Source organism: Nasonia vitripennis, chromosome 2 (genome assembly GCF_009193385.2).
Source record: "Nasonia vitripennis strain AsymCx chromosome 2, Nvit_psr_1.1, whole genome shotgun sequence".
NCBI classification, from domain to species: domain Eukaryota; kingdom Metazoa; phylum Arthropoda; class Insecta; order Hymenoptera; family Pteromalidae; genus Nasonia; species Nasonia vitripennis.
In genome coordinates, this window is record NC_045758.1 from 35,212,731 (window position 1) to 35,238,176 (window position 25,446).

General features: G+C 56.6%; 1 protein-coding gene across 4 annotated transcripts in view; it reads left to right on the forward strand.

The window, feature by feature from the left end:
- Window positions 1-1,042: 1,042 nt before the first annotated feature.
- LOC100677826 overlaps window positions 1,043-25,446 on the forward strand; it is a 47,698-nt gene continuing 23,294 nt past the window's right edge. For 2 of the 4 annotated variants that reach the window (XM_008217918.4, XM_016982328.3), the window contains exons 1-3: window positions 1,050-1,198; window positions 2,098-2,186; window positions 6,604-8,854. In XM_008217918.4, the coding sequence (XP_008216140.1) occupies window positions 6,722-8,854 (2,133 nt within the window). In that variant the 5' untranslated portion in view covers window positions 1,050-1,198; window positions 2,098-2,186; window positions 6,604-6,721. The other 2 variants (XR_004344672.1, XM_016982327.3) reach the window with 2 other exon arrangements.

Here is a 25,446-nt window from a genome sequence, read left to right on the forward strand (position 1 = left end):
CTTTGCGCGCTGCCATTCTGCGGATTTCCCCTTTTTCCAGCTGTCACTGTGCCGGCTGAGTAATAACGGGTCGCAACGTTTATAGCTCGCGTAACTCTCTTCGAATCCAGTAGGCCAAATAAGGCTGACCCTCGTGAATCACGCCGCGCCGATCGCCGGCGAGGTGCATCCGCACGCGTCGCATGAATCACGCTGTTATGTCGCCGCCAGACACAAAAACCGCGGCCGAACAATGAGGGACAGCGTGCGAGCAGTGGCCGATCTGACGCAACTTTTTCGAGAGCTACGGTACGTGGCGTTATCCGCACCCGGGGAACTCGTAATTTGTGGAGCGCCACCGCGCGCAAGAAAGGCGAGCTTCTTGCCGGTCCGCGTAACTGTTCTCCGCAGACTGGGCCAGAGAGCCGCACTCTCGCTCATTTCTGCAACGATCGAGAGAGCCGAGGGAAATGAATACAACGACATCGCGGCAACCGTGGGGCCGGAAGAAAGAATGAAATAAAGGTAAAGAAGCCAGCTCTTTGTTAATTTATGCCGTACAATACGTGCGATGCGGCGAGACAGCTCGGATCGACGAGATGAAAATAATAAGTACGATTCCGGTAAAAGTGCTCGAGGAATACATAGGAAATGACAGCAGAGACTCCAGGGAGAGAAAGAGGCAGGGCCGAGCGTGGCTAATGTGCTCTCGAATAAAACTAATCAATCGTAGAGTAGAGTATCGAAGAGACGGAACGCACATAGCGCACATAGCGCAACACAGCTTTCTTGGGAAGCCAGCTCGACGAGGACTTCTCGAAAAGAGAAAATGACGACCAGAAAGATAGAATGCGCGACTGCAGCGGAGAGAAAGACGCGAGAGCGGGAGAGGGGAAGGGCGGCGTGTTGACGGAGAGGCACAATGTACAGTACGGTGCGGCCACGTGGGGTCCACACTCTCCGCTCCGCACCATCTCCGCACGCGGGCCCCGGACAAGGACGGAGCGACGCGGAGAAAAAGAGACTGGAGAGTATGGTATGGAGCGCAAGAGAGAGGGAGCGCGCGCAAGTATTTAGTATAGTACGGGCTCGCGATCGAGTGCGACTCGGCGCTTCAGTGCCAGCACTGCCAGCCCGTCGTCCGAGCCTCGAAGGCCCGCTGGCTTTCTTCGCAGTTCGCAGTTCGCAGTTCGCGACGCGATCGTAAATACGCGTGCAAGTAAGTACTTACCTCACTTCCCCTGCTGCCCAAGTTCGAACTGATATCGTCCTCTGTGCTGGAATGCCGTCCTCGGCGTCTGAGTGACTGAGTGCCGCTATGGCCGCCCGCTATGGCCGCTACTGCGCTGCGAGGTTAGGGGGCCTGCGGGAGGAGCTGTCAACACTGAAGCACTGAACGACCCGACCGCGGTCCAATTGTACCAATAATAACCACTCGCGTCTTTCTCCGCAGACCGGCGGCAGCGGCGGCGGCGGCGTCGAAATCGCCGAGGATCGCAATTGTTTTGAGGTTAGGCGGGATGGCGATTTTTTCCAAGATCTGAAGCGAGTCTCGCCCTCCGCCTCGTTTCCAAGAGAAGCGGCATTCCTGGAATGTGGAGAGGAAACACTCGCGTGGATAGAGTTCCGAATTTAAAATCGCGCGCTGTTAACGGTCCTCCTTTCTCCGACCGCTCGGTGACACATGCCCAGGTCCAATCGGCTGCATATGACTGATTGACTGACGGCCTCGAAAGCGCCGTTTCTGGACGGCTCTCTATCTGCCGATAAAAATAGAGCCCGACTAATCTCGATTCATCCGCTGCGGCAGCGGCTTTCTCTCGGCTTCGGCTCGGCTACACGGCGCGCGCAATAACACGCGGAGGCTCGTAAATAACGCGCCCGGTCTTCTCCTTCGGCGCGCGCGTTTATGGCTCTGTGCAGTGCAGTGTAGGTGCTGCACCTCCTCCCACTCCTCCGATGGCCTGTCCGAGGCGGTGTAATAATCGCGGCCGAGGCGGCCGAGGCCGGCAACAATCTGTGCAACACGTGTGCGACTTGCTTCTTCTCTCGCGCGCTCTCCTCCAGGAAGACGTGTAGTATCGCGTGTGTGAAGTGCGGATCGTGTGTTTGTTTCAGTGCGCTGTGGCCGATGCTGACCCCACACCTGACGCCCGCCTGTGCCTAGCCTGCTGCGGAGGACGTGTTGAGACTTGACTATCGCGTAGGTGAGTATCGAGCACACACGCACACTCTTACGTTGCGCGCACCTGTATGGACGAGAGAGAGAGAGAGAGAGAGAGAGAGAGAGAGAGAGAGAGAGAGAGAGAGAGAGCGGGAGATAAGGCGGCAGGGTGCGCTCTTGCCTTTGTCAACATCTACGCTCCTTCTCGCGGACTCTGGATTTCTGCCATCTTCGCCGTGGTTTTTCATTGCGTTCGAGCGAAATAAATGCTCTACTCGGACAGCTACAATTCATGCGCTGTTTTCCCCCGCGCCACATTTATTCCTCTCGTCGACGCGCGAGCTACAAACATTTTCAAAATTTCCGCAAAAAATTTCATTTTTAACTTTGCGTTTGTCGCTCTGCTCGCGGAGAGCTTCGCATATGCACGTCCTCCGAGGCAACTACGTCGATTAAAACGATGAGAACAATCACAATAACGCGTTACGCAACGATTGTGCATTGAGTACGGAATCACGTGCTTCGCAGCATTTTGAATTTATTTTCCTCGCGAGCAAAGTGGTCTGTCATTGTCGTAGCGTCGCGAAAAATGTCTCTCGGCGCGCGCACTCACTGCTTCTAATGACTCGAATTACCTGCACGCGTCCATCGTGTGGCGGTGTAAAATTGACGAGGAGTGAGGAAATACTTTCAAGTCGAAACGAGGTTTTTCGTTACATACATTATAGCTCGCTATTAGGCGCGTTAATTTTTACGGCCTGGAATTCCATGCTTAACGCGCTATGAAAAGTTTATTGGATTGAACTCTGCTTTATACGAGATGCGTAAAATTTAACGTCTATCTCGCATAAATATATAAAGTACACAAACGAATCGTCGTAATAAAGAAGCCCCGCGCGTACATCTTGTACAGTACTACACGTGCAGAATATATTGCGCAAGGGAATTCGCGGCTGCAAGTACAACATCGCCATTAAATGGAATCATGAGAGCCTTTTGAAAGCCGCTTCGTAAACTTTCTTCCGCGGGAGATAATAGCAGGCACAGCCCGTTACGTCCAGCAGCCGAATTTCACGCCACAGCGTTGCCACAGTTGGCTTATCTCCCGGTAAGCGCATATGCGCGTTCTCAATAGGCGCACAGTCAGTGCACTTGTTTCCTAAGATCGTAGTGTAATGCGCTTGCTCGCGCGAGCAGTGCAGCGGCGGCGGCGGTGGCGCACGAGTTTCGAAAGGCGTATCCGGTTCCAGCCGAAGATCAAAGCCCCCCGAGGAGAGGCTTTCCTTTCTCTCTCTCTCTCTCTCTCTCACACACACATACACACGCGCGCGCACGGCGTGCGGACTACTTAGTTGCGGCGGCATAATAGCAGTCTCTCTGTGCCCGAGAATCACCGAGCGCCTTTGACTTTCGCGCTGAGCATGATGTACTAATTGTAGTAGTAGCTTATCGATGAAAGCGAAGAATGTAAATTCGCCAGTACTCGAGCACGCGGCAGTGGGCCTTCCCCCCTGAGTCTTTGATCCGCTCATCACCGGCGGCATTCAATTTAAAGAACATAATAATAAACGACAATTTTCCGCCCCCGAAGTAGCCGGTGGTGCGGCAGCTCGTCCTGCTGAATAAAGCCCGGCAGAGGAGAGCACGTGGTTTATTTGTAGCGCGAAAGGAAGAGGTGAGAGGAGAGCCTATAGGTGTGTAGTTGCTCGCTCTCTTCTTACCCGCCACTTCTCTCTCTCTCTCTCTCTCTCTCTCAGCTCTGGCCGCGCGGCGAGGCGCGAGCGGCAGCTACGCTCTTTGTTCCTTCTCTTGTTTCATTTCACTTCTGGCCTTTTACATTCTTTTCGAGCGCCGCCGAGCGCCCTGTTTTTCTTTTTATCGGCTCTGCTGCAGTGCGCTCTTTATTCTCGGCTCCCGCGCGGCATCACACTTTGTTTCAGCCCGCTGCCGCTTTTATTCTCCGCGCAACACTCGATCTGTTCATGAAAAATCCGAGTAGCTCTTGAAACGAAGACGTACAGCAGCAGCAGCAGCAGCAGCAGATGCTGCGATTGCGAGCAGCTTGCGCGCATAAACGGATGCTGTGCATTCCTGCTCTGGCTCTCAAAGCTCCAGCTCCACAAATGCGTTTACTGTTAGAGCTCGTCGTTCGCATCACGTGCGTCTAATCTCGAAAAGGCATTTTCTCTCTCTCTCTCTCTCCCTCTCTCGGGTTCCTCCTTCCTTTTGCCAAGCGAAACCTACGCTGCTAATAACTGCAAAACAACCAAGACTTCTCGCCCTCCCTCCCATTCGCTCATTGTTCCCTCTTTCGCTGCGCAGCTACAGAACGTTGACTCGCGCGCGAGATGAGTCGGCGGCGCGGCGACGGCGGGCTTAATAAAAGCAGCAGGCGCAAAAAGGAAGGACGGGAGGATAAGTTAGGAAAGTGCCGCCGCGACGTCGCTCGCTGGGCCCCCCACGCGGTTTTCTGACCGTGGCGGGGAGAAGGGATTGGATTATTCCGCGATGAGAAAAAAGGCGCCGATCCTCTTTCGATGCGAGCGTGATCTCGAATTCCCCGGCCGCCTCTAGTTACCCGCGCAACGCCGCGGGATGTTTCGCGTGCGTCGGTATATTTCGATGCGCGACCACAATAGACGTCGGTGATTGACCCATCCATCCGTATCTATTCCACGAGAGTGGGAGAGCGAGCACGCTATCATTTCATTACAACGCGTCCCGATGGGTTTCTATCGGGGACGTCAATCGCCGGAAATGAAAGCGCAGCCGGCCGAGAGAGAGAGAGAGAGAGAGAGAGAGCGCTGTTTAAGCTGTCGTAGAAAACTGCGCCGGGCCGGCAGCGGCAGCGGCAACAGAACGAGCTCTTGGACGTCGATGCAGTCCGCGGTCCGCCAGAGCAATGGACCGGATCAAGCGAGCACACGCAAGGATGCTGGAAAATGAGGCTCGCCAGGAGAGAGAGAGAGAGAGAGAGAGAGAGCCAGAGGAAGCGGAATATTATCCTTTCGTATATTTATATTTATACGTCCGGCGGCGCGCCGGCACACTTGGCTACTCTCCAGGGATGCCCGCGAGCAGCGAGAAGAGGAAGAAGAAGGAGAAGAGCCGATGCTGTGCCCACCTCTGCGGGATCCTCGCGAAAGACAATGCTCTCTCTCTCTCAGACGGATATACGGGCGCAGGAGGGCTTTGTTGTTGCGAACGCGAGCGGGTGGCCGAATTTCGTAGGTAGCCCGCGCACGCGATGTGGACTCGTTTAGTTTATTGTTATTTAAAAGTCTGCCACGCGCGCGCGTTACAAAACGCCAAATAATTAGAGAGCGCAGCAGCAGAAAGTTTGCGCAAGGCACGTCCCGCGACGCGATGGCAGTAGACTAGACGGTAATAGAGAAAAAAAAACTAGGCAAATTCAGATGAGCCGCCCACTCGCGAGTCTAATAGGCGTTGATGCATGCCTGCAGCTATGCCAATTTAGCCGTTTAACGAGCATTTCTTCTGCTCTCGTCGAATTGAGAGATCTCGGCTCACGCTTTCTAAGCTCGTCCCTCGAAACGGAAACCCACGGACAATTCGAAAGTGATCACGCCTCGAGATGGGAGGGGGATTTTTTGTCCAGACTGGCGTAGTTTCACTCAATTGGCTTCAATTGCACCTCCAATTCGACACGAGTCATAACGTGACTTTTTTTTCATCGTCCGTGTGATATATCGGACCTTACAATTAATTCACACAAGGACTCTGATATTGACGCTCAATTGTCTGCGGCTTACTTGAAGATTCGTGCATAAAAACGGATCGAACGCGCGCCTAATTTAATTCTTTCTCTCTGCCCATACGAATGGGGAACGAGCTGGATGTTGATCCGCGATCCTGTGCGCTTATCAACTAGGACTCTTGCAGTCTCAGTCCCTACCAGTTCCGCCGAGTACAGTTAATCCGCGCACATCTCTTCGGAAACCTCAAAGTATAAACTCGGGGAGATTACGTGCTGGATAGCCGCCGATCGCTAATTCAAATTGCGCATTGCGCTGGATTCGCTGTGTTATATATCTGGAGAGCCGATCCGACACAGCAGAATTTCTCTACGCCCGCGGTGGGCGCGCCCGCGTTCCTCTCCAGCGATTCTATGTCGACGCTCTTGCGTGCACGCGCGCGCTCTCCGCAACATCAGAGAGAGAGGGAGAGAGAGAGAGAGAGAGAGAGCGAGATGAGAGGGACGGGCGACTGTACGCCAGGCGCTCTCTCGTTATAGGCGTGCGTTCAACTCGCGAGAGGTGCGATGATTGTTCGGCGGGACGCGAGCCGATTTTCACGATGACATTCTTTTCGACCGCCGCCTTCCTGATCGTCCCGTTTCGCGCCGCTTTACCTTTACTTGGGCTATTTCTCTCTCGTCCGCGTGGCGGCGACCTCGAGTTCCCTCCCGCTAATCACGCATTATGCTCCGTGTGTTTCAGACCAAGGCGGCGGAAGCGATGCCGAGAGCGCGCCGGCTCCTTCTACTACGGCGCTTCCTCGGCGCCGCGCACCCGTGACCCGTGAGAGAGCGACCAAGAGCCAAGAGCAGCCGGCAGGATGCACCCGCGCGGCTCGCACCGGCCCAGGCGAGCTGGCCAGCCGCAGGACAGGTACGAGCGGCTCAGTCCGCACCCGAGGCGACGGCTGACCAACCACGCGAGGCTCCAGCAGCAGTACCGAAACTTCCAGGGCCACTCGAGCAGCGACGAGTGCCTCGCGAGGAACAAGTCCAAGAGCACGAGCTCGATCGACACGCAGTCGGTGAACAACATCCTCGACGAGTTCGAGGAGCTCGATTACCGGCGCTCCTCCGATCTCAGCGACATAGAGCTCGGCTGCCTCGAGCTCGCCAACTTCCAGCAGATGATGGACTACCAGAGGCGCCAGCACAGCTCGAGGAGCAGCTGCGCCGGGCCCCAGCGGCAGCTCGCGCCGACCAAGGTCAGCAGGCAGACGCAGGTCCGGCAGCGCTCGAGAGACCGGCAGGCCCCGCCGGCCGAGGGCTCCGAGGGCCTGGCCGGCCCCTTCCAGCCGCAGAACCCGGAGGTTCGCTCGAGCCTGAGCTCGGCCAAGTCGCCGCCGGAGCTCCTGCTGCGCAAGGGCGAGGTGCAGAAGAGGGTGGACGAGTGGCTCAGCCAGACGCGCAGCCAGAACTGCGCGGGCTTCGCCAAGGACGCCCGGCCCGGCCTCACCAGGTCCAACAGCAGCGCCGAGGCCAAGAGCTACCGCAGGCTCAGGCAGCAGGAGGCGAGGTCGCGGCGCTCCCAGCTCAACGGCTCCTCCAGCTACGACGACCTCACCGCCTGCGAGGGCCTCCAAGCCAAGCCGAGCGTCGGCGCCAACACCAGCAGGGGAACGTACAAGCAGTACCTCGCCCTCAAGGGCAAGGCTCGCCTCCAGAAGCAGCAGTCGAACGCCGTGCTCCGCTCGAGGGAAGCCAGCCCGTCCCAGAGGCCGGAGCCCCTTCCGCCGGAGCAGGCGGCCAGGAGCAGCAAGAGCGCGCGCGCGAGGCACCAGATGGAGAATCGAATATCCAGCCTGATCAAGGCCAGAAACGAGATGGCCGGCGGCGAGGTCGCGCTCACGCGGCAGGCGTCCTTCAAGCGCGAGAGCACGCGCTCCAAGTCGAGCAGGCAGGCCGAGCCGGCCACGGAATCCGGCTCAGAGCTCCGCCAGGAGCACTGCGGCCCGGTGAGCGCGCGGGTCCGGGCCTTCCAGGGCAGGGCCGAGCAGAGGGCGCCCAAGTCGAGGAGCCTGCAGGGCTCGAACGTGCTCATCGAGACGAGGAGCAAGTCGCCCATGTCGCCGAGCAGGAGCGACGGCTTCCACCCCAGCAAGGGCCACGACAGGGGGCAGTCGAGTTTCAAGCCGAACGCCGAGCCGGACTCGCCGGCGAGGCGCGTGGAGAAGATCTACGAGACGACGCTGCAGCCGGAGGTCATTCACGCCGACGATTTGGAGTCGGTCTTCAGGCCTGGGCGAACCAACTTCGTCTACGGGGAGGCCTGCAGCAGGGAAGCGGGCAGGGACGAGGCGGTGCGGCCGCCCGAGTCCGGTCTCAACCACTGCTTGAAGCTCTTGCAGAGGTCGCCTAGCTTCAGGCTGAAGAGGAGGGAGGACAGCTGCGCGGCGAAGCCCCCCAGTCCCGAGCAGCCCAGGCAGGCGGGCTTCGAAACCTTCCACGAACGCTCGAAGGAGAGCGTCGAGAGCGCCGACAAGTCGGACGCGACCTCCTACGAATCCAGAAGCACCCTCAAGCTGAACCTGATCGAGAGCGAGAGGATCCGTCGCAAGGAGCATGAGAATCCGCCCGCCAAGCCCGATTCGACGCCGTCGTCGACCAGCAACGAGCCCGCGTACAGCGCGATCCGCGAGAGAGCGCCGAGCGAAAACGGCGCAGTGGTGAACGAGGTGCTGGTGAAGAACCTCCAGTTCAAGCAGGACCTGCCGCCGGCGCCGCCTCCCCGAGCCTGTCCGCCCGATGCCGCGGAAAGCCGGCGGGAGCCGTCTCCGATCGTCAAGCCGCTCAACTACAACAGCGTCCTCAACGACGACTACGAGAAAGTCCACGCGAGGCAGCATCAGCAGGGCCAGCTCGACGGCGGCAAGATTTACGTGACCAAGGAGGAGATGGAGCGGAAGAAGCTGATGGACCTGCTCAGGAAGGGGCAGTTCGAGCTCGCGAAACTGGTGAGTACAACCGACTCTGAGCGTTTTGCCGCAGCTGCTATTGACAGCAGCGAGCTGCATCCGAGCTATGAAATTGATCAGAGTAGTTATTTGCACCATTGGCCCGGGTGCGCAGTCGAGATTTGCCAATCGCGATTCGGTGGTTGGTCAAAATAACGCAGTCACCTGTAAACACGTTTCGAAGCCGCATACATTGAATTTCCCAGCTGGCTCGAAGCTATCAAACTTTGCACAAAAGATATTCTAATAGCGTGTCCTGTGTCCTCCAAATTGAACGACGAAAAGTTAATACGCGGGCGGGGGGCTCGACTCTATCAATCGCGCGGAGCGCCGGAAAAGTATCTCGAGTGACACGTGAACTTTGCCCCGAGTGTCAATTAAGTCACCGAGTCAGAGGTCGTTTCTTCTTCAATTCGAGCGGATAGCCACTAAGGAGCAGCGTAACGACTAGGCTGCCTCTGCCGCATGAGTCAGCTGTGTACGACGGCGCACGAACCACGAGCCGAATAACTAACTCGATAAAAACTGTCCGTGACGACCAATCGTTTTCGATACGTTTTCTAGATCCGAGCTCGCATACCGAATGCAGCAGCGCTGGACAGTGCACAGGCTCAGTTGCATATATATAGGTGTGCAAGCGCTTCGAGGTGGGGGAGGATTTATGATTCGAGCGTGCGCGCGGGCGCAGAGAGGGGGCGAGCTGCGTTAGGTATGCCGTTCATGCCGCGCTTTAACACGCAAGGAAGACGTTATAAATTGCACGACGGACGTAATGCTGCATTTCAGCCGGAACATTTTCGTCTAGCGTCGATTTTTCCAATAAGGCCCCAGCGGCTTCTTTACTCGCGAATTGATCATTTGGAGAGTAGAGGCTGCACGGCGACGGCGATAGAAATTTCGCAACTCTCGTTGGCGGCATCGGTTCGTCGATTGAGCGACGACAGCGTTGTTGCGAATCGGTGCCTTTAGCGAAGTGCAGAGTAACGAGAAGCCCTATATGAAATCGCCACAAGGGGGGGGGGGATCCACGGGGAGGGTTTGCGGAGGAGGGTTTGCGGACTGCAGACTGAAGAAGCGCCGAGAATTGCAAGGTCCATAAACGTAACGATATTTCTCGGGAGATATCCGACGCGTAGAGTGTGTCGGGCGGCGTTACACGGGGGCAGGTCCATTGTCGGCGGCGAGTGCATTTGACGGCGTGCGCGCACGTACGGCTGCGAACGTACGCTGCATCGGGAATAGTGTCGTCGCGTCGAACGCGCCGGGCGACAGCCGGACAAACAGAGCCGTCAAGAGAGGAGCAAAGAAAAAGAGATGGAGAACGCTGCAGCAGCTCGGGCTGATGTGGCTTTCAATGAGTTCTCGATCGCGCGTCCGATCGACTGAACCAATTCCCTCGCGCGCCATTAGCGAGAAGCCTGTCCTCCGGCGGCGAGATTTACGAGCTCGTCTCGAGCCGCGTCAAATGTAACGCCACACTAGGGAAATATATGAGGAGGGCATTTTTCTGTCTACCTCGTAAATCGCTGCCGCTCGCGATCGAGAGGCGCGCATGCACTCGAAATCTATGCAGCGTCCCACGCGAGCCCGCCTCTCCTCCTCCTTGAGGAAATGGCTTTTTGATGCACGGAGCTTTACGGCCTTCTGTCTTTGGAAAATGCGCAGCTCGTCAGTTTGCCCGAGTCCCGCGAGCCGCCTGTGCAAATTTCGACGCTGGAATTGCTTGCCGATTCGAGCAAATCGAATCAGCGAATCTTGAGAGAGAGAGAGAGAGAGAGAGCGCCGCCGGAACTTGCTGCTATCAAAGCTCGGCTCGAACGACTCCCAGCTCCGTCCAGGGAATGAGCAACAATCGGGTGCATCCCTCGGAGAACATCCGCCGGCCTTTTTCGCAGAACTAATTCCCGATCGACGCGTGAACAGGCGAGATGAGCGGGAATCTCTCAGGAACGAAAAAGTGACCACGCGCCGCGGCGGCGGAGAGCTCCTTGTTTTTGCCGAGCTCCAGAGGATATTGCGTGGCCTTGGCCGTTATCCGGATGAACCGCGGCGGGGCACTGCAAAGAGGGATATTACGCTCCTTCGTACAGCTCGCTTCTGGCCTCGCTTGTCCCGCTGATAATATGTCAAACGGCCGTTCTGGAAATTCTGTGTACAGCTTCTTCACTCTCGGGTTATTGGGTATCAAGCGCCGCTGCCTAGCAGCGATATCTCCGCGGGTTCAGGTTCCGCGCGCGAAAATCAATTTCTCCCAGGCGGTGTTTATCCACCGGGCGTATGTACTCTCTCGCTCCGCAGCGGCGTGTGCGACTCGGGACTGCTGCTGCTGCTGCTCCGAGCTCCTCTGCTGCAGTATGATTGCTGGACTGACGAAAAGCGGAGTAGGAGGAGTAGTATAAGTGCTGGGACTCGGCAACGGTTCACTCGCTATTGCGTGTTCTTATCGACTGGGCTCAATGACGTGTGAGCGGCGCATTATTCGTGCGCGTTTGGTTTGCTGATGGATTACTATATATATACCCCGACGCATCAATAATTCATCGGGAAGCGAAACTGCACTAGCCCGAGTATTTAAAATATGTCGTATGGGGGACGCGCTCGAGCATATAGAGCACAGAAAGGACAAATAATAGGGATCGCTGGATAAGAGGAGCACTCCACCTTTACCTCATCGATAGTCCATTCTTCTTTATATTTCGCGTCGAGCCAATCTAATTCTTAGCTCCGACTCCGGCTCTGCATAACAATCGAGATCCGAGGCAGACTGCATAAATATTCAAACGGCGATCATTCAATCTCTCGCGAGCTCATATATTATTCATCATTTCCGCGACGAAAACTTGACTCTCCTCGGCGCGCATAAGCGGATACGAGTAGCCGATAGCATTAGCGTCGGCGAGAGAAAAAGCCTGCCCGACTCGAGAATAGCCACTCAAAAACGAGTGCGCGCCTCCAGTTGCTCTGCGGGCTTCCGATTTTGCAAACTGCTAATCTAATCCCGGGCTTTCCGCGCAATTTGCTGCGCTCGCCGCGGCGAGCGCTGCTACTATGGGAATTGGAGAACGAAGCGAAGACGACTGCACTCACGCGCACGCGTGCCCGGAATAATTTCTGCGGCTCGCCGAAGCTTTTCTAAGCGAGACCTGCTGGCTAACGTCGCTTGTTCCGCTGCTGCAGCCGGGCTCTCGACTCTCTCGGCGGAGCGGCCGAGGGCGTCATAAATATTGACGTGTTTCGTTGCAAGTTCAAGCTAGCACTCTTGTTGCAGGTTCTCAGAGAAGCTCCCTGGTAGAGACTGGGAGCCCCGGAAACCGAAATTTCGCCGCGAGCCATCCTTCAAATCGAGTCGGACCTCGGGATCACGCACTCGCACTAAATATCGTTAATCGCGCGGAGGCTTTTTCCGCCGGCGAGGACGGTTATACCGCTCCCTGGAGTGGAATCGAGGAGCATTTTTATCGCCCGAGTTCCCGCGCGTTTCTCCCGAGCGCAAAACTTGAAATACGGCCGGCGCTTTACGAGCGCAATTTTTCGAAAGCGCGGCGATGATACATACAGCTGACGAGAAAGAGCGCGAAACGCGCACACAGCCGCGGAGAGGCGGAAGTTTTTAATTAATAAAAGTAAATCACACGGGTGCTTGTGAGCAGGCTCGCCGCCGCCGCCCCGTGCTTTTATTTGCATGTAAATGAAATTCCCCGCGGTATCAGGATTTTCGCGATGCTTCTTTTGCCGGAGCGTTTAAACGAAAAATCGGCTTTCTTCCTTTCAATTAAATGCAAGTTATGCGTCGCTGGGAAATTCGGCCTCTGCGCGCAAGTCCTACCGAATTCGCATCCCGGAATAAGAAAGCCCGCGGTATTAATCGCCGGGCGCAAGTGGCACTCGAGCCCTCGAAAATTTATCGACGACGCCGCCGCCGCCGCCGCCGCCGCGTGTGCAGCGTGGAATATCAGAGAGCGCCACTTATATCAGGTCGTTCGGCGTATTCTTCACGTCGCCGGCAAGAGGGGTTAGCTCAGCTTTAACGGCCCAAACAATGGCGCTCGTTAATCTTCATTCCGCGTTATAAAGGCTTGGCTGCTTGTTTCGTGGAGAAGCCAAGAGGCGGCTCCGAGCTTACGTCCGCTCTTCTCTTCTCGCAAGCAGACTTATTCACCGCAGACTCGATTCGACGTGCCTTTTCACTCAAGCTGGAATGAAATTACGCAGAAAACTGCTACGGTTACACGGCCCGCACGTAGTAGCTAGTTTAGAATTTCGAATTCGGGGACGCGTGCGAGAGAGTGAGATCGGGTTCATCGAGGCGAGAGGCCAAGTGCGCTCGGGATATTATACAGCCGCGTTGGGAATTTCAAATTCGCGACATTTTTTCCCACGATAATTTCCTACGCCGCTGCCGGGGGAATCCTAATTGGCATCCGAAGCGCGGAATCGTGCTGTTAAAAAGAAGAACGGGTTGGAACTTTTTAAAAGTTTGCATCGAGTTGGCGGGAGAGCTTTTGAGCCGGGAGCCTGCAGTACGCAACTTTCACGCTTCCCGTGTAAATAATTAATCGCGGGCGGGGGCATTTAATTTTACCGCTCGCTTCGCGCGAGAACCCGCTTTGTCGCGTCGTGCTTTGATCAATCTTCCTCTGATCTTGGACGAAATGCCCTGGGAAAGTAGAAAGAAGGCGCAACTGTCGAGTGAGGATGGCTGCAGGAGTTACTCTGCCATATTATGTTGATCTCGGATTAAAGCGAGCGTGGATTCCAAGTCGAAGCCGCAGGGGGATCCAATTGAATCTCGAAACGATGGAGTGTGAGAGAGAGAGAGAGAGAGAGAGCGCAAGTAACGAAAACCAGGTTACCTCGCCGGAGGGTGGAGGCGAGCGAAGCGGAAGAAGTGCGGATTCGTATATAGTTGGATTTTCCCTCAAGAGACGCCGATGGAACGCCGTTGTGGGAGATCGGCTACTGGCACAAAGCCTCGTCAACGCCGATACGACGACACGATACTCGTGCACAAACACGCTTCGGACTCTGATGGAAGTTTGCACAATTGCTCAAGCAAGTCGTTAAGTGAACGGCGCTCATATTCGAAAGTCAAAATCAAAGCGCATCTGAGCCGCGATACGCCGCTAATGGAAGCTCGGCTGTTGCGAAATGCGTCTTTGTTAGCGCGGGAGGCTCGATCGATCCGAGTTGCATCGTCCGAAATTATTCGCGCTCCTACTGTTGATGAAAAAGTCCATCAGCCCCTATCTGAGCTTTGATCCCTGCGCGAGGCAGTGTAGCGAGAGCTGAGAGACGTGCTCTTCTCTCATTTCCGGCTTGATGGCGTTGCGCTGCCGCCGGACAATCTGGTCGCGGGAATGGCTGCGCGAGGCGCTGGGAATTCGAGATTATCCGCGACGGCGCTGTTCGCCTAGTTGTCGCGGACAGGTGGTTGGTCGTATCCCGCGCGCTTATTTCGATTCGCGACGATCACGGCGAGCGCGAACTCTCGGATGTCGGGGCTGCGGCTAATCACTACGATAATGTAATGAGGCGAGTGCAGCGGGCAGAGTGGCATTAACGGTGTCGCCGGATGTGCCTCGAAAACGCGTCTGCATAGAAAAATAAAACATCGGATCCCGCGTGTTTGCGCGTACGTGGCTCGGAAGTGCGATCGGGGATAAAACGGAGCCCGCCGGCCCCGTTCGCTCGCGAATCCATTTGCGCTCATGGATGCGTGCCACTGATGACCGTTTGTCGCCAGCCTGTGGAGCGGAGAACATCCTGATTTTCGCGAATCTTCGCACGTCGGGGGGGGGGGCGGGGGTCGTTAAGCCATACTCCTCTTATTCAAATCAGCTGCACTTGCAGCCGAACGGTGCGAACAGGCCGAGAGAAATTTGATTTGAATTCTTCTCTGCGGGGCATTCGATAAGGCACGTCGTCGCTGCCTCGCCAGACAGCCCGATTGGTTAGGAAGAAAAAAGGAAGCAGGACTCCTCGCTGTGTAAAACGAAGGACTTTCCCCCCCCCCCCCCCCCCCGTCCGCGTCTATAGCTTCGGGCTGGCTGCTGCCGCCGCTCCGGGAGCATCTTGTTAAGCTACTCGCAACGTTAAGACTGCTTTCGGAGAACTTGCTTCTCGGCTTTGCGCACTGCAGTACCGCAGCGAGAGACATGCAGTTGCCCGAGTTCTGGAAATGTCGAATAACACTGAATAATACTAATGATTCGACGGAGTTAGAGATGGATTAGGACTGGTGGCGCATGGAGAGCTCGGCTGGTTGGCTAATCAAGGGAACGCGATATCCGAGCATCGGAAATTAAGCTGGATCCGGAAAATCGGAGGCTGCGTGTCATCGTGCTCCTGCGAGTAGTGGAAATAGGTGCCGGACGGGACGGCGGGACGGCGAGACGGCGGGACGGCGGGACGGCGGGACGGGGGTAGGTGGATAGCGGCTGCGCGTTGCTCCGGGCAACTGCGGCGGGGGATGAATCCGCGCGGCGCCGGGTGGGGCTGTTTTAGACTCGGCTCCGGAGTCCGGCGGCAGTGCGCGTCCCGACGCCTCCGACCACGCAGGCGAGCTCGTTCCAGGTGCGCGCGCAGCGACGCGAGTCCTCGCGGTAGGGTCAACGATCCGATGGCTCTTGTGACGGCCGCGAGCCAGTGTGCTCCCACGATCTCCGGGATGGACGGGAAGAGAGAGGAGCCGAGAGAATCGAGTAGCGAGTGACGAGTTCGCGAGGCGCATTTGCTGAGCGGCGCCGCAGTTGACTGCTGAGAGAAGCCTGCTGCCAGGTATTTCGAGTCCCATCCGATCGCTTCGGCGCCGGGCGATGCTTCAGAGACCTCCAAGCCACGAGTGCAAGTCGGTCCTTTTGTTTGCCTGTTGATTTAGCCGGCGGCGCTCCGTTGCGTCTGCTCCTTCCTTCCGGCCCTCTTGACTCGCGGTGGGGGAGAGCGGGACGAGAGAGTGGAGTTTCTGCTGTTGCGCCCCGGTTCTGCGAAATCGGCTCGGGCTCCCGGCGGCTCATCCTCGGTTCATCCGTTAATCAGAGCACGGATCAAGGCCATATTTTCATTCGAGGCCCCGGGAAATCGAATTCCAATCGAATTAGAATCGCGATTCCCGCGGCAATCCTTTTCCACCCACTTCGGCTTCGGTCTCGTGTCAGTTCGCTGACAATTGACGTAGACATAACATTTCCAATACTTTCTCATCCGGGAGTGCGTAGTCAAGCTCGGACTGGCGGGAGAGTCTTGAGAAAGGAGCTTTTCTCTCCGCGCCTCGCAATCAATCAGCCGGCGCACTTTCGCGATATTTCGAACCCTCGTCAAGCCCCCCGTCGGAGCTATTCCCTTATATGCTCGCGCTCCGACTCGCTCGCCGACAAAGGCGCCCTCGTTATGGCCCGCTTCACGCTGTCGCCGGCAAGCTCTGCAAGGGTTCGCGTTAATGGACAGACTTTCGCGCTCGCGTAACGAGGAGCGTTGCGGACATTTTCGCCCGTTCGACTGCAGCAACGCTCTTCACGCTCTTCACGCTCGCCTCGTCGAGACGCACGTGCGCTTGATACTCTGGAAAATCGTCGCGGCTTTCCTCGCGGGCGAGCACACGCGAACAGCGCCCTGCAGTCCGCGCGGCTTTTATTTCCACTTTGAGATCGTTAAAAATATTCGGCGCGCATCCGTAACGCATGAACTTTTCGTACGCGTCGCATCTTGGCGGCGAAAGAATCGTTGGCCGCGCGGCTAATACACCCCGCTAACGAGGCGGGAATAGACGAGAAAGGGCTAGAAGGCGATGACTTTGTGAATTCGTGCAAACTCGTAAAAAGGCGTACTTATCGGGAAAGTTTCGGCGAAGGAGAAAGAAAGGGCTAGGATATACTTTTGCACGGGGCGTTCCTTGTCCAGCTTGTCAAGCTTGTCCAGCTCGCCCAGCTTGTCCTCGGAGCTGGGAAGATAATTCCCTCGCGCGAGCTACAGGAAGAGGCGGCGAGCTGAAGCAGAGTAGAGCTTAAGTGCGCGATGCAGGAGAGAGAAAAGTTCAAGATGAACGGCGTGAGGGCTGCTGCGACGGAGATAAGTGAAGGCTCGTGTTGGCCGCCACTTTGCGTTAGCAGTACCGCGCGCAGGTCTTGCGGAGTTTCCGTCTTGGTCTCGTCGCGACGCGCCGAAAACGAGCCGCACGGCTTATTCTCAGCCTCCGATGCCCGAGTGTAATCGCACCAAAACGCTCATAAATACCGACCATAAACGCCGCCAAAAGGAAAAAAGCGAGGCATAATTGCGCGCGTGAGTAGATGTTGCTTGGATCTCGCCTCCGCCCGGCGAGACGATCGAATAAGCATCAGGGCCGATCGAGAGCGAGATGTTGTTCCCCTCCGAAATCACTCGCGATCCCTCCGTCGCAGGCATTCCGCCGGCAGCTCGCGCGCACGCATGCGACATTCCATTCCAGCCGAATATTTTCGCGAACGCACCGCGCAGACGTATCCAGGGTAAAGTGCCGCGTAAACGCCGTATACGGCCTACTTTCGCTGACCTACATTCCCGCGTTCCGCGCCCCGTCCATCCCTCAACCGGAGCCCAACGCGTGTCGGCCGCCGAGCTGCGCGCATTATTCGCGGAACATGTCGGATTGCGATGGGGACAGTTTTTGCGCCGCCTCGAAACCCGACTAGTCAGACACTAGACATCGCTCCCCCCCCTATAGGCTAGCTGCAAGATTACACAGGACGAGGGAAGATCTTGCGTCCCCGTGATCTGATGTGAGAGAGCAGAGAGGATTAGAGAGGCTACAGAGGGAGAGAGCCAGTTTAACGAGCACCCGCTGGAAGATGCGGCTCGAAGCGCGAAGAGTCCTCCCTCGATACGCGCGTACGTGTACTTACGCAAAGCCCCGATCCGCGTTCCGCCTACTTGCACCTACGGCCCAGCTGCGCGCGGCTAGATTTTCATGGAAAACGGCTGATTTATCGGGGCTTGCTTTGTCGAAGCCTCGCGTCTCTGGCCAGCAAAGTGGCTGCAATCCTACTGCGAGAGCAGCAGTGTCACTCGAAGGAGCCGAGTAGTGCCGGCGTTTCTCCAGCCTCGCGTGGCTCTCGGTTTCTCGGCGGCGGGTATCGAGTTGCTCGGCTCCGCATAGCCTGCGGGGGCAAGAGAGACGAAACCAGTTTTCCATCCGCTCGTAAAGAGGAGCGCTGATTTTTTATCTCCTATACTGCTGCTGCTGCGGCTGTTGCCTTGAATCCAGAGAGAGAAGCTGCCGCGAAGAGTTTATCCTCGCCGGGCGTACTTGGTTTTTGCGTTTTTCCTGCGGCATTTTCTTCGCAGAGAGTCGTCGATCGTTGCTTTCCACGACGGCTCTCGAAAAATGTTCCATCTCCGCCGCGCACTAACAATAAGTCACGCCAGCGTCATCGTCCTCCATTTAAAATTCAGCGCGGCCCTATCTAATCCCTCCATATTTCAAATGTGCCCTCGCAAATTCTCGGCGCAGCCGCGGACGATACTTGTTGCGGCCCGCAGCGCCGGGCGTCGTCGAAAAGTACTTGTCAAATTATTTGTCAAATTATTTGTCAAACCGAGAGAGGGGGAGGCCGTATAATAGAGCCGCGACGAGGAGCATCCATTTACGTAGGGCGCCGCGCGCGTGTGTAGGAAAGTAGCGCAAAAGTTACAAGTAGTGGGGAAGAGAAAATTGCACTTGCGGATGTTTGCGATCTACTTAAGCCGCGCGATTGGCCAATATTAGTAGAGTGTGCCCCCGCGCATCCTCGCGACTCGTGATTGCGACTTGACCTCCCCGAAGCTATTTCGAAGAAGCCCGTTAATTGCTAATAGTTAACGGGCGCCCGGGATCAGGCCCGCGCGAATCATCCGCAGTGCATCTTTTCATCGTCGCCGGAAAGCCTCGCACCAACGTGATTACCAGCCGGCGAAATAAAGTACCAAGTCGCGTCAGTTTGCAAATTGAAAGCACTATCTTTGCGGGACCGCCTGCCCGGGATGCCGAGACTGATGCGCCCCGCTAATGAAAGCGGGGCATACGGTTTACAACGCGAGCCGGGATGGATGCGGGCCGCCGCATCTCTCGGGGCTTACCCGAGCTGCTTCTGCGCTGACGAATGATCCTCCTGACGAAACGGGGCCGAAGGTGCATCGACCTGCTCCCGCTGTCCTACAGCCGTGCCGATGACTTTTCTCGATGAGTACATGCGCGCGCAATTTTTTATCACACGAGGCTGCAGTTATCGTCGTGCGAGGGAAAAGGCCAGAAGTGAACTTGCGGCTGCGCAGAGTCGATTTCGTGCCCGAAAGGAAGCAGCGGGAGAGCGCGTGGGCCGCAGGTGCCGGCCGAACTAGCCAAGGCAATCGAATCAACTTTAAATCGCTCTAATTGCACGTATCGGCCGGAGCCGGCGATAATAACACGCTCGGCTTTACGCTCCCGGCGCGCGCGCTGCTGGCAGAGATAGCTATATGCACTCGCGGCACTGCACAAAGCGGACGGAGGAAAATACTGCTGCGCGATATTGCGCGAGAGAGTTTTGTGCTTCGACAAATATCTGTGTATATATATATATATATTCTGTTGTCCGTCCTCGTAAAAGCTATGAGCGGATCTTTGTTTCCCCGAGCTTCTGCGTCTGCGTTTTATCCGGCGAGTCGAGCGAATTCGATAAGCATCGCTCTCAATGCTCTCCGGTTGCGTTGTGACCACTGGGAAAATTAGAAATTCCGCGAAACAAAGTCGGCCAATCCCCGTCGTTGTTGGGGGCGCGCGGGTGTGTTTGTAAATTACTTCCGTATGGCACATACAGCCGCTCGGCTCGTTGCGAAACGCAGTCGATCGCCGGAGCGATTGAAAAGCGTGCTTTGCCAGCCAACGCGAACCAGCAAGTGTCCTGCCTCCGCACCAGCGCGTCTTTTTCTCTCTCTCTCTCTCTCTCTCACTCTCTGTCTCTCGCGCTCTGAATCCGAGGGAAAATGGCCCTCTGTCACACCTCGTCTCGGCTAGCAGGGGGAAAGCTGAAATTCTCAGCAAGAGCAGCGCCTCTGCCAACGAGATTACCGCGCCCAAGTCGCATTTCGCTCAGCTGCGAGGTCCTCTGAAGCATCGACCCGCGGCGAGGTCGCGCGAGCGTAACCCGAAGGCGCGTTGTTTCAGCTGCTGCAGAGTAGCGGAGCCGCGATGGGGAGCAGCGCCCGCCGCCAGCCGAGCAAAGTCCTGAGAGCGTAGGCGAGCCCGGCGGCACGATAGGTTGCCTGCAGAGCTCGGGCACCCGGGGCGTCGGCGGCGGCGGCGGCGGCGACGGCTTCGACGTGGCCGACGGCGGGCCGAGCATGTGCTGCGTGCTGCAGGGCGCCGAGCGGGTCTTCCCGAGCCCGGGGGCCCCCGCGCGGCCCGGCCAGCTGCTCGGCGCCAAGGAGAGCCTGCAGGCTCGGCAGCAGCAGCGCAGCCCCATCGGCGCCCACGACCTGCCGCTCGAGTCGCTCTGGGCGGCCGGACTCGACGACGGCATGGGCTTCCCGCAGCGGTGCTCCTACGCCAACCAGAGGAGCGCCAGCGCGACGGGCAACCAGGCCGCAGCCTCCTCGCCCGAGGACCTCTGGCTCGAGAGGAGCGCCCCGCATCGGTGAGTCCGCGGCGGCGGCGGCGGCGGCGGCGGCAGCGCCGGCATACCTAAAGCGTCGCTGCTCGTTATTCCAGGGGCGCGAAGCAGCAGCAGCAGCAGCAGCAGCAGCAGCAGCGCAGCGAGCTCTCGCCGAGCGAGGAGATCTGGACGATGGCGGGCGAGCGCAGGTTCTTCCGGACGCCGACGGCCTCCACGGGCATCGGCTTCCTCGAGTCCCGCGACTACGAGCTCTGCTCGAGCGACCTCGAGCCGCTGCAGAGCATCAGGCGCCAGCCGCGGCCCAGCCACGACTGGGCGCGCTACGCCAAGCACCGCACCATCGGCCGCTCGCCCGGGAGGGAGCTCGCCCAGGAGGGAGATCTCCTGGCCGGCCTGGCCGGCTTGGCGACGCAGAGGCGCGGCTGCAGGCACCAGGCCAGGCGGAGCTTCTCCAGCTCGATCGTCGCCGAGCTCGCGGTCACGCCCGACGGATCGCAGCAGAGCATCGGCAGCGCCGACTTTCTGGTGAGCCCGTCGATCCCAGCCGCCCTTGCAATCCGCGCGTGTTCGCACTCGGACCGCTGCGAAACGATCGGAGCGCCAGGGGCGAGGGAGAGGAGCTAATGGGACCGCGTCGCGCTGCTCTCTCGGCTGCTTTCCGGGACAGTTGGCGCGGAGCCTTGCATCGTACGCGCTTATTAAGATTTTTCTTTTGTGCTCCGCTCTTAATTAATCAGCCGCATCGCGGGTCAGTGCGCTGCAGTAACGAGAATTAGTAAACAAAGGGGAATCCGCAGCCTGGCCGGAAATCGCCGATAAAGCCTTTGTGCGAGCGGCGCAGATCAATGCCGCTTCCTCGACCATCTTCGACGTTCTCGCTCTCGTTGACAAGCCGCGTCCCGCCGATGCTTGTATGGGAAGCGGGCAAAGTTTGCCGCACGCACGAGTGCAGGGCAGGAGCAGAGAGAGAGAGAGAGAGAGAGAGGGGGGGGGGGCAAGCTGTCGCCGCGGCCGGCGCGGCGTAATCTCGCTATTATTGCGGTTAAAACAACGGACTCTCGCTGCAGCTCATAGCCACGGCCCCCTACACCTGTCGCGGCATTGGCGCGGCGATATTGCGCTTTCTTGCCCGTCCGCGGCCCCAGCTGTAATGCTAGATAAGGCTTTAATGCCCTTTTTCGCCGCCGGCGCGCTTTCCTCGCTGGGTATACTGTCGGCGCCGTGGCCTTTTTACGCTCCTGGTAACTCGCCGGCGATGGGATCTGGGCAACCGCACCGCAGTTGCAACTGTGCGGGATGAAATGCAACGATACCTATATTTAAATGGAGAGCTCTTCCTCCCACGTGGAGAAGCGGAGTCCGAAAATTGGGTCGATCGAAAGCTGATTTAATGCGCTGGCTCTTCCATATCAGCCTGAAACGTCGAGCTCGGCCGTCAACTCGCACACATTTTTATTCCAGCCAGCGCTTGGTCGCCGGGTAAAAATCGACTATTTTGTTGGGACAAGCGCAGCCAGGGCCAATTACTTGAAAAGTAATTAGATAGGCGACGGGCGGAACTTTTAACAGTCTATTAAAGAGCTCTCCGCGCTCTCGTTAACGACGGCGACGACGCCGGAAAAAGTATCGATTCCACTTGCTTTCACCGTCCCTCCATATCTCCGGCCGTATCAATCAGACGCTGTCTCGCGGTTTTTGCCGCGGTTAGCTTTTCGCGCCGTTCAAACCCATAGTCGAGCTGCGCGCGTCCGCCCTGCTGTCCCGAGTTTGCTGGGTTAAAGCGTGTTTACTGTAATCCCGTCTGGATACACGCCCGTGTGTGCACACCTGATGATACTCGCGCGTGTACGATGATTCGACTAGTACTAGTGGACTTTGCCTCGAACTCGGCCGGCGCCTTGCACTCGTTTTCATTTCACGCGCATAAATGCCGAGCGGGAACTTCGAAGCTGCCGGTGTACTGAAAACTTCGGCGGCAAAAGCTCGGCAGCGGCGACACCTGCGCTGCACCTCTTTCTCCCGCGCCGAATAACGAGAAAAGGATCGTTCAGTTGCCACTTTGCGCGTCGCGGGCCGGCCGGATCTTAAAGTTCGATTCCGTTTTACGGCGGACGCGCGTGCGCGGCGCAAGAGTGAATTTTCCTCGAGTCCTTATTCCCTGCTTTTCCGAGTGTTTTTCGCTTGTTTACTTATCGCGGCAGCGCCGGCAGCGCGGCTATCCGGTTCCGAGGCCACAGCATACATACACCGCCGAGCGAATATTAATCACGGCTGCTCTCGGCCGCGGCGCACGCACACTGGCCGTCTCTCGTTTGAATATTCGCAGCTCTCCAGCGCGCTGTATTTGCCAGCGTTTGATTAAAGCAACGTTAACCCATGTTATCCAATGGCCCTTGCGCCGGACAGGGAGAGCCGAGGCTCGGCTTGTGTTTTGATTGAGCGCCGCGGCTAATTAATTTCGCGCCTAGTCATGGCAAGACTAATGTCTCGTCCTCAATGCATAATCAGAACATTTGGAAACGTGAAAAATCGAAAGCAGGTGTTGCGATCTCGTGTCGATTCGAATCGAAGCGCAGTCCAGTACAGGTCCGGCCACCAAGCATAGCCTGTGCCGGCTCCCGAAAAAGCTCCCGCCAAGCGGCATAAATTCAGCGAGCTGCGCTCGGCGGCCCGCCCTACTTATATTAACATAAAATTATTCTCGCGGAACATCCCCGCTGCAACGCGAGAGGGCCGTAAATAGCGCTGCGCCGGGAACGAATGGGTCCTGCGAGCAACGGGCAGATGACCGCGAATCGCGCGAATAAATGCAGCGAACAAACTCTCTCCGGACGACGACGACGACGACGACTACCCTTTCCCCCCGATGGAAAGCGATGGACTCGGCTCTTTGCGCGCGCCTCGTTCACGGCAAAGAAAAGCGCCGGATAAATAAGCTCTCTCCCCCTCTTGCGTCGTAAATAAGGCTCCTTCCGATGCTCTCTCCGCGAGTTTTCCTCCGAACGGAGCTAAGCGCAATTTATACGCGCGCCAGATGAGATTTTCTGCATCTGCGCCCACCTGCGAGCTATTGTAGAGGATATATGTATATGTGTGTAGATATATCATAGCGGTTATTCTTCTCCTCCTCGATTCCTGCGGCTCAACTGCGCGCGAGAATTCGAACGATGCATTGTGCGAGCTATGCGAGAGCGAGGCCGCGCGCCTATAGGACATTTCTCTTTGTAAAACAATCAATGTACACTTAACGTGTGCGCGATTAGAGTATAAAACTTACTATTACGCTGCTATATCTAACGCTCGGATTCGTGTGTAGACTTTAAACGCGCTTACGCTGGCCTGACGTCCGTCGGAGAAGTTGGGATTGTGTTGCTCGAAGCAGACTGCACTGAGAAAAAAATTAAGTTAGGGTTACTTGATAGCACAAAGCAGCACCAACCCAACATAACCTCTAAAGGTACAATTTACGCTCTCTTGCTCGTAAATAGCATTTTGCTTCTGCTCATACTGCATTAATCGATCTTATTGTCTATTATTGATAATTTTCTAGTTTACGTGCAATGTAGATGCGGTAGCACGAGTTCGAAAATGCATCGGACTTTCCGGTGATCCTAACTTTATTTTTTTCTCACTGTGAAGCAGGACGACGAGCTGCTCCTGACGTCCGCAATCCGTTCCGCTCCCTCTGGGCAGGGCCCCTTAAGGGCGTGCCAGACTCCTGTTTTATCGACCTACCAACCTCAATTCTGAGGGCATAATAATGGGCGCTCGACCCTTTTTACGCAATTATTAAAAGAAATTTAATTTATTACTGCCATGTTGGTTACTATGGAAATCGATAAAAATACCGGGTTGCTCATTTGTGTTTAGCAATAAATTTACTTTTTGCCAAATAAATAGCATTACGGCATTCGTCCGCCCTTTATTAGACCCTCGGAATACGTTTTCCAAAAGGAAACTTTATTCTGAGCAGCCGTTTCGCCGAAAAGTGGAATCTAAGTTAGGGTCGATAAAACAGCGATGCCGGTCTATCCAGCGGAAATCCGACCTCTCCTCTCGAGATGGGCAGTAAACGAATTTCCCGGACAACCAAACACCGATTTCATTTCAATCATATTCCGATGAAGCTTTGAGAGGCAATCGCGGGGGATAATACCCGGGGACGTATCGATCGGAAGAGAGAGGACGGCGTCATCGGTCTGCTCTCGCGTTCCCGCGGGAAATTGCTCGATTGCCGGCAGCTGAATTTTTCAACGTTTGATCGGTTGCTCAACTCGAGTCGGCTCGCGTTGAGTTTGTCGCGCTGGCCTTCGCTCACCTTTTCCCTCCTCTCGCGGAAGGGCCAAGCGAAGGGGCTGCTACGAGCACGTCGATGATCTCCAACATTCAGTGACTCGGTCTCGCGCCAGGCGACGCGAAAGCGATTCGGCTCCGTACATAGAGCTGCCCCCCGAGATTGTCTGGGAAATTACGAGTTACTTGCATCGGCTACTCCTGCAGGGGGTGGCTCCGTCTAGTCCCGATGCAGCCGACTGCTCTCGCTTTTACGTCTACGCTCGAGTTTTTGTTTCCCTCTTAAAAGCTCCACCCAATTCCACCCGTGCCCAAACTTGGCAGCGGTAATTTTCCATACCTATATACTCCTGCTGCAACAGTTATTTTCAAATCTAACGCCGCGGTAGAGTTGCCGTCTTTTTGCGGGCAGCAACTTTCCGTCTACCTCAATTTCCATTCGTGCATAAATCCAGCCGAGCGACTCGACAGCGAATGCTCGAGTTTTCGGCGGGCTCGTAATTATTGACACGTTATTCAATGCCAGCTGCCGACTCGACGTGTTCTGGTTATATCTAAAATGAAATCTGCTCGCGGCGGCGCTGGGGGGGGGGGGGGGGGGCAGGAAAACTCGTAACAGTAGCTCGCCAGCTCGCTCGGCCACTTGGATCGATTCCATCGCGCGCACCGGTGCACGCAGCCTCAATAAATTTCCAG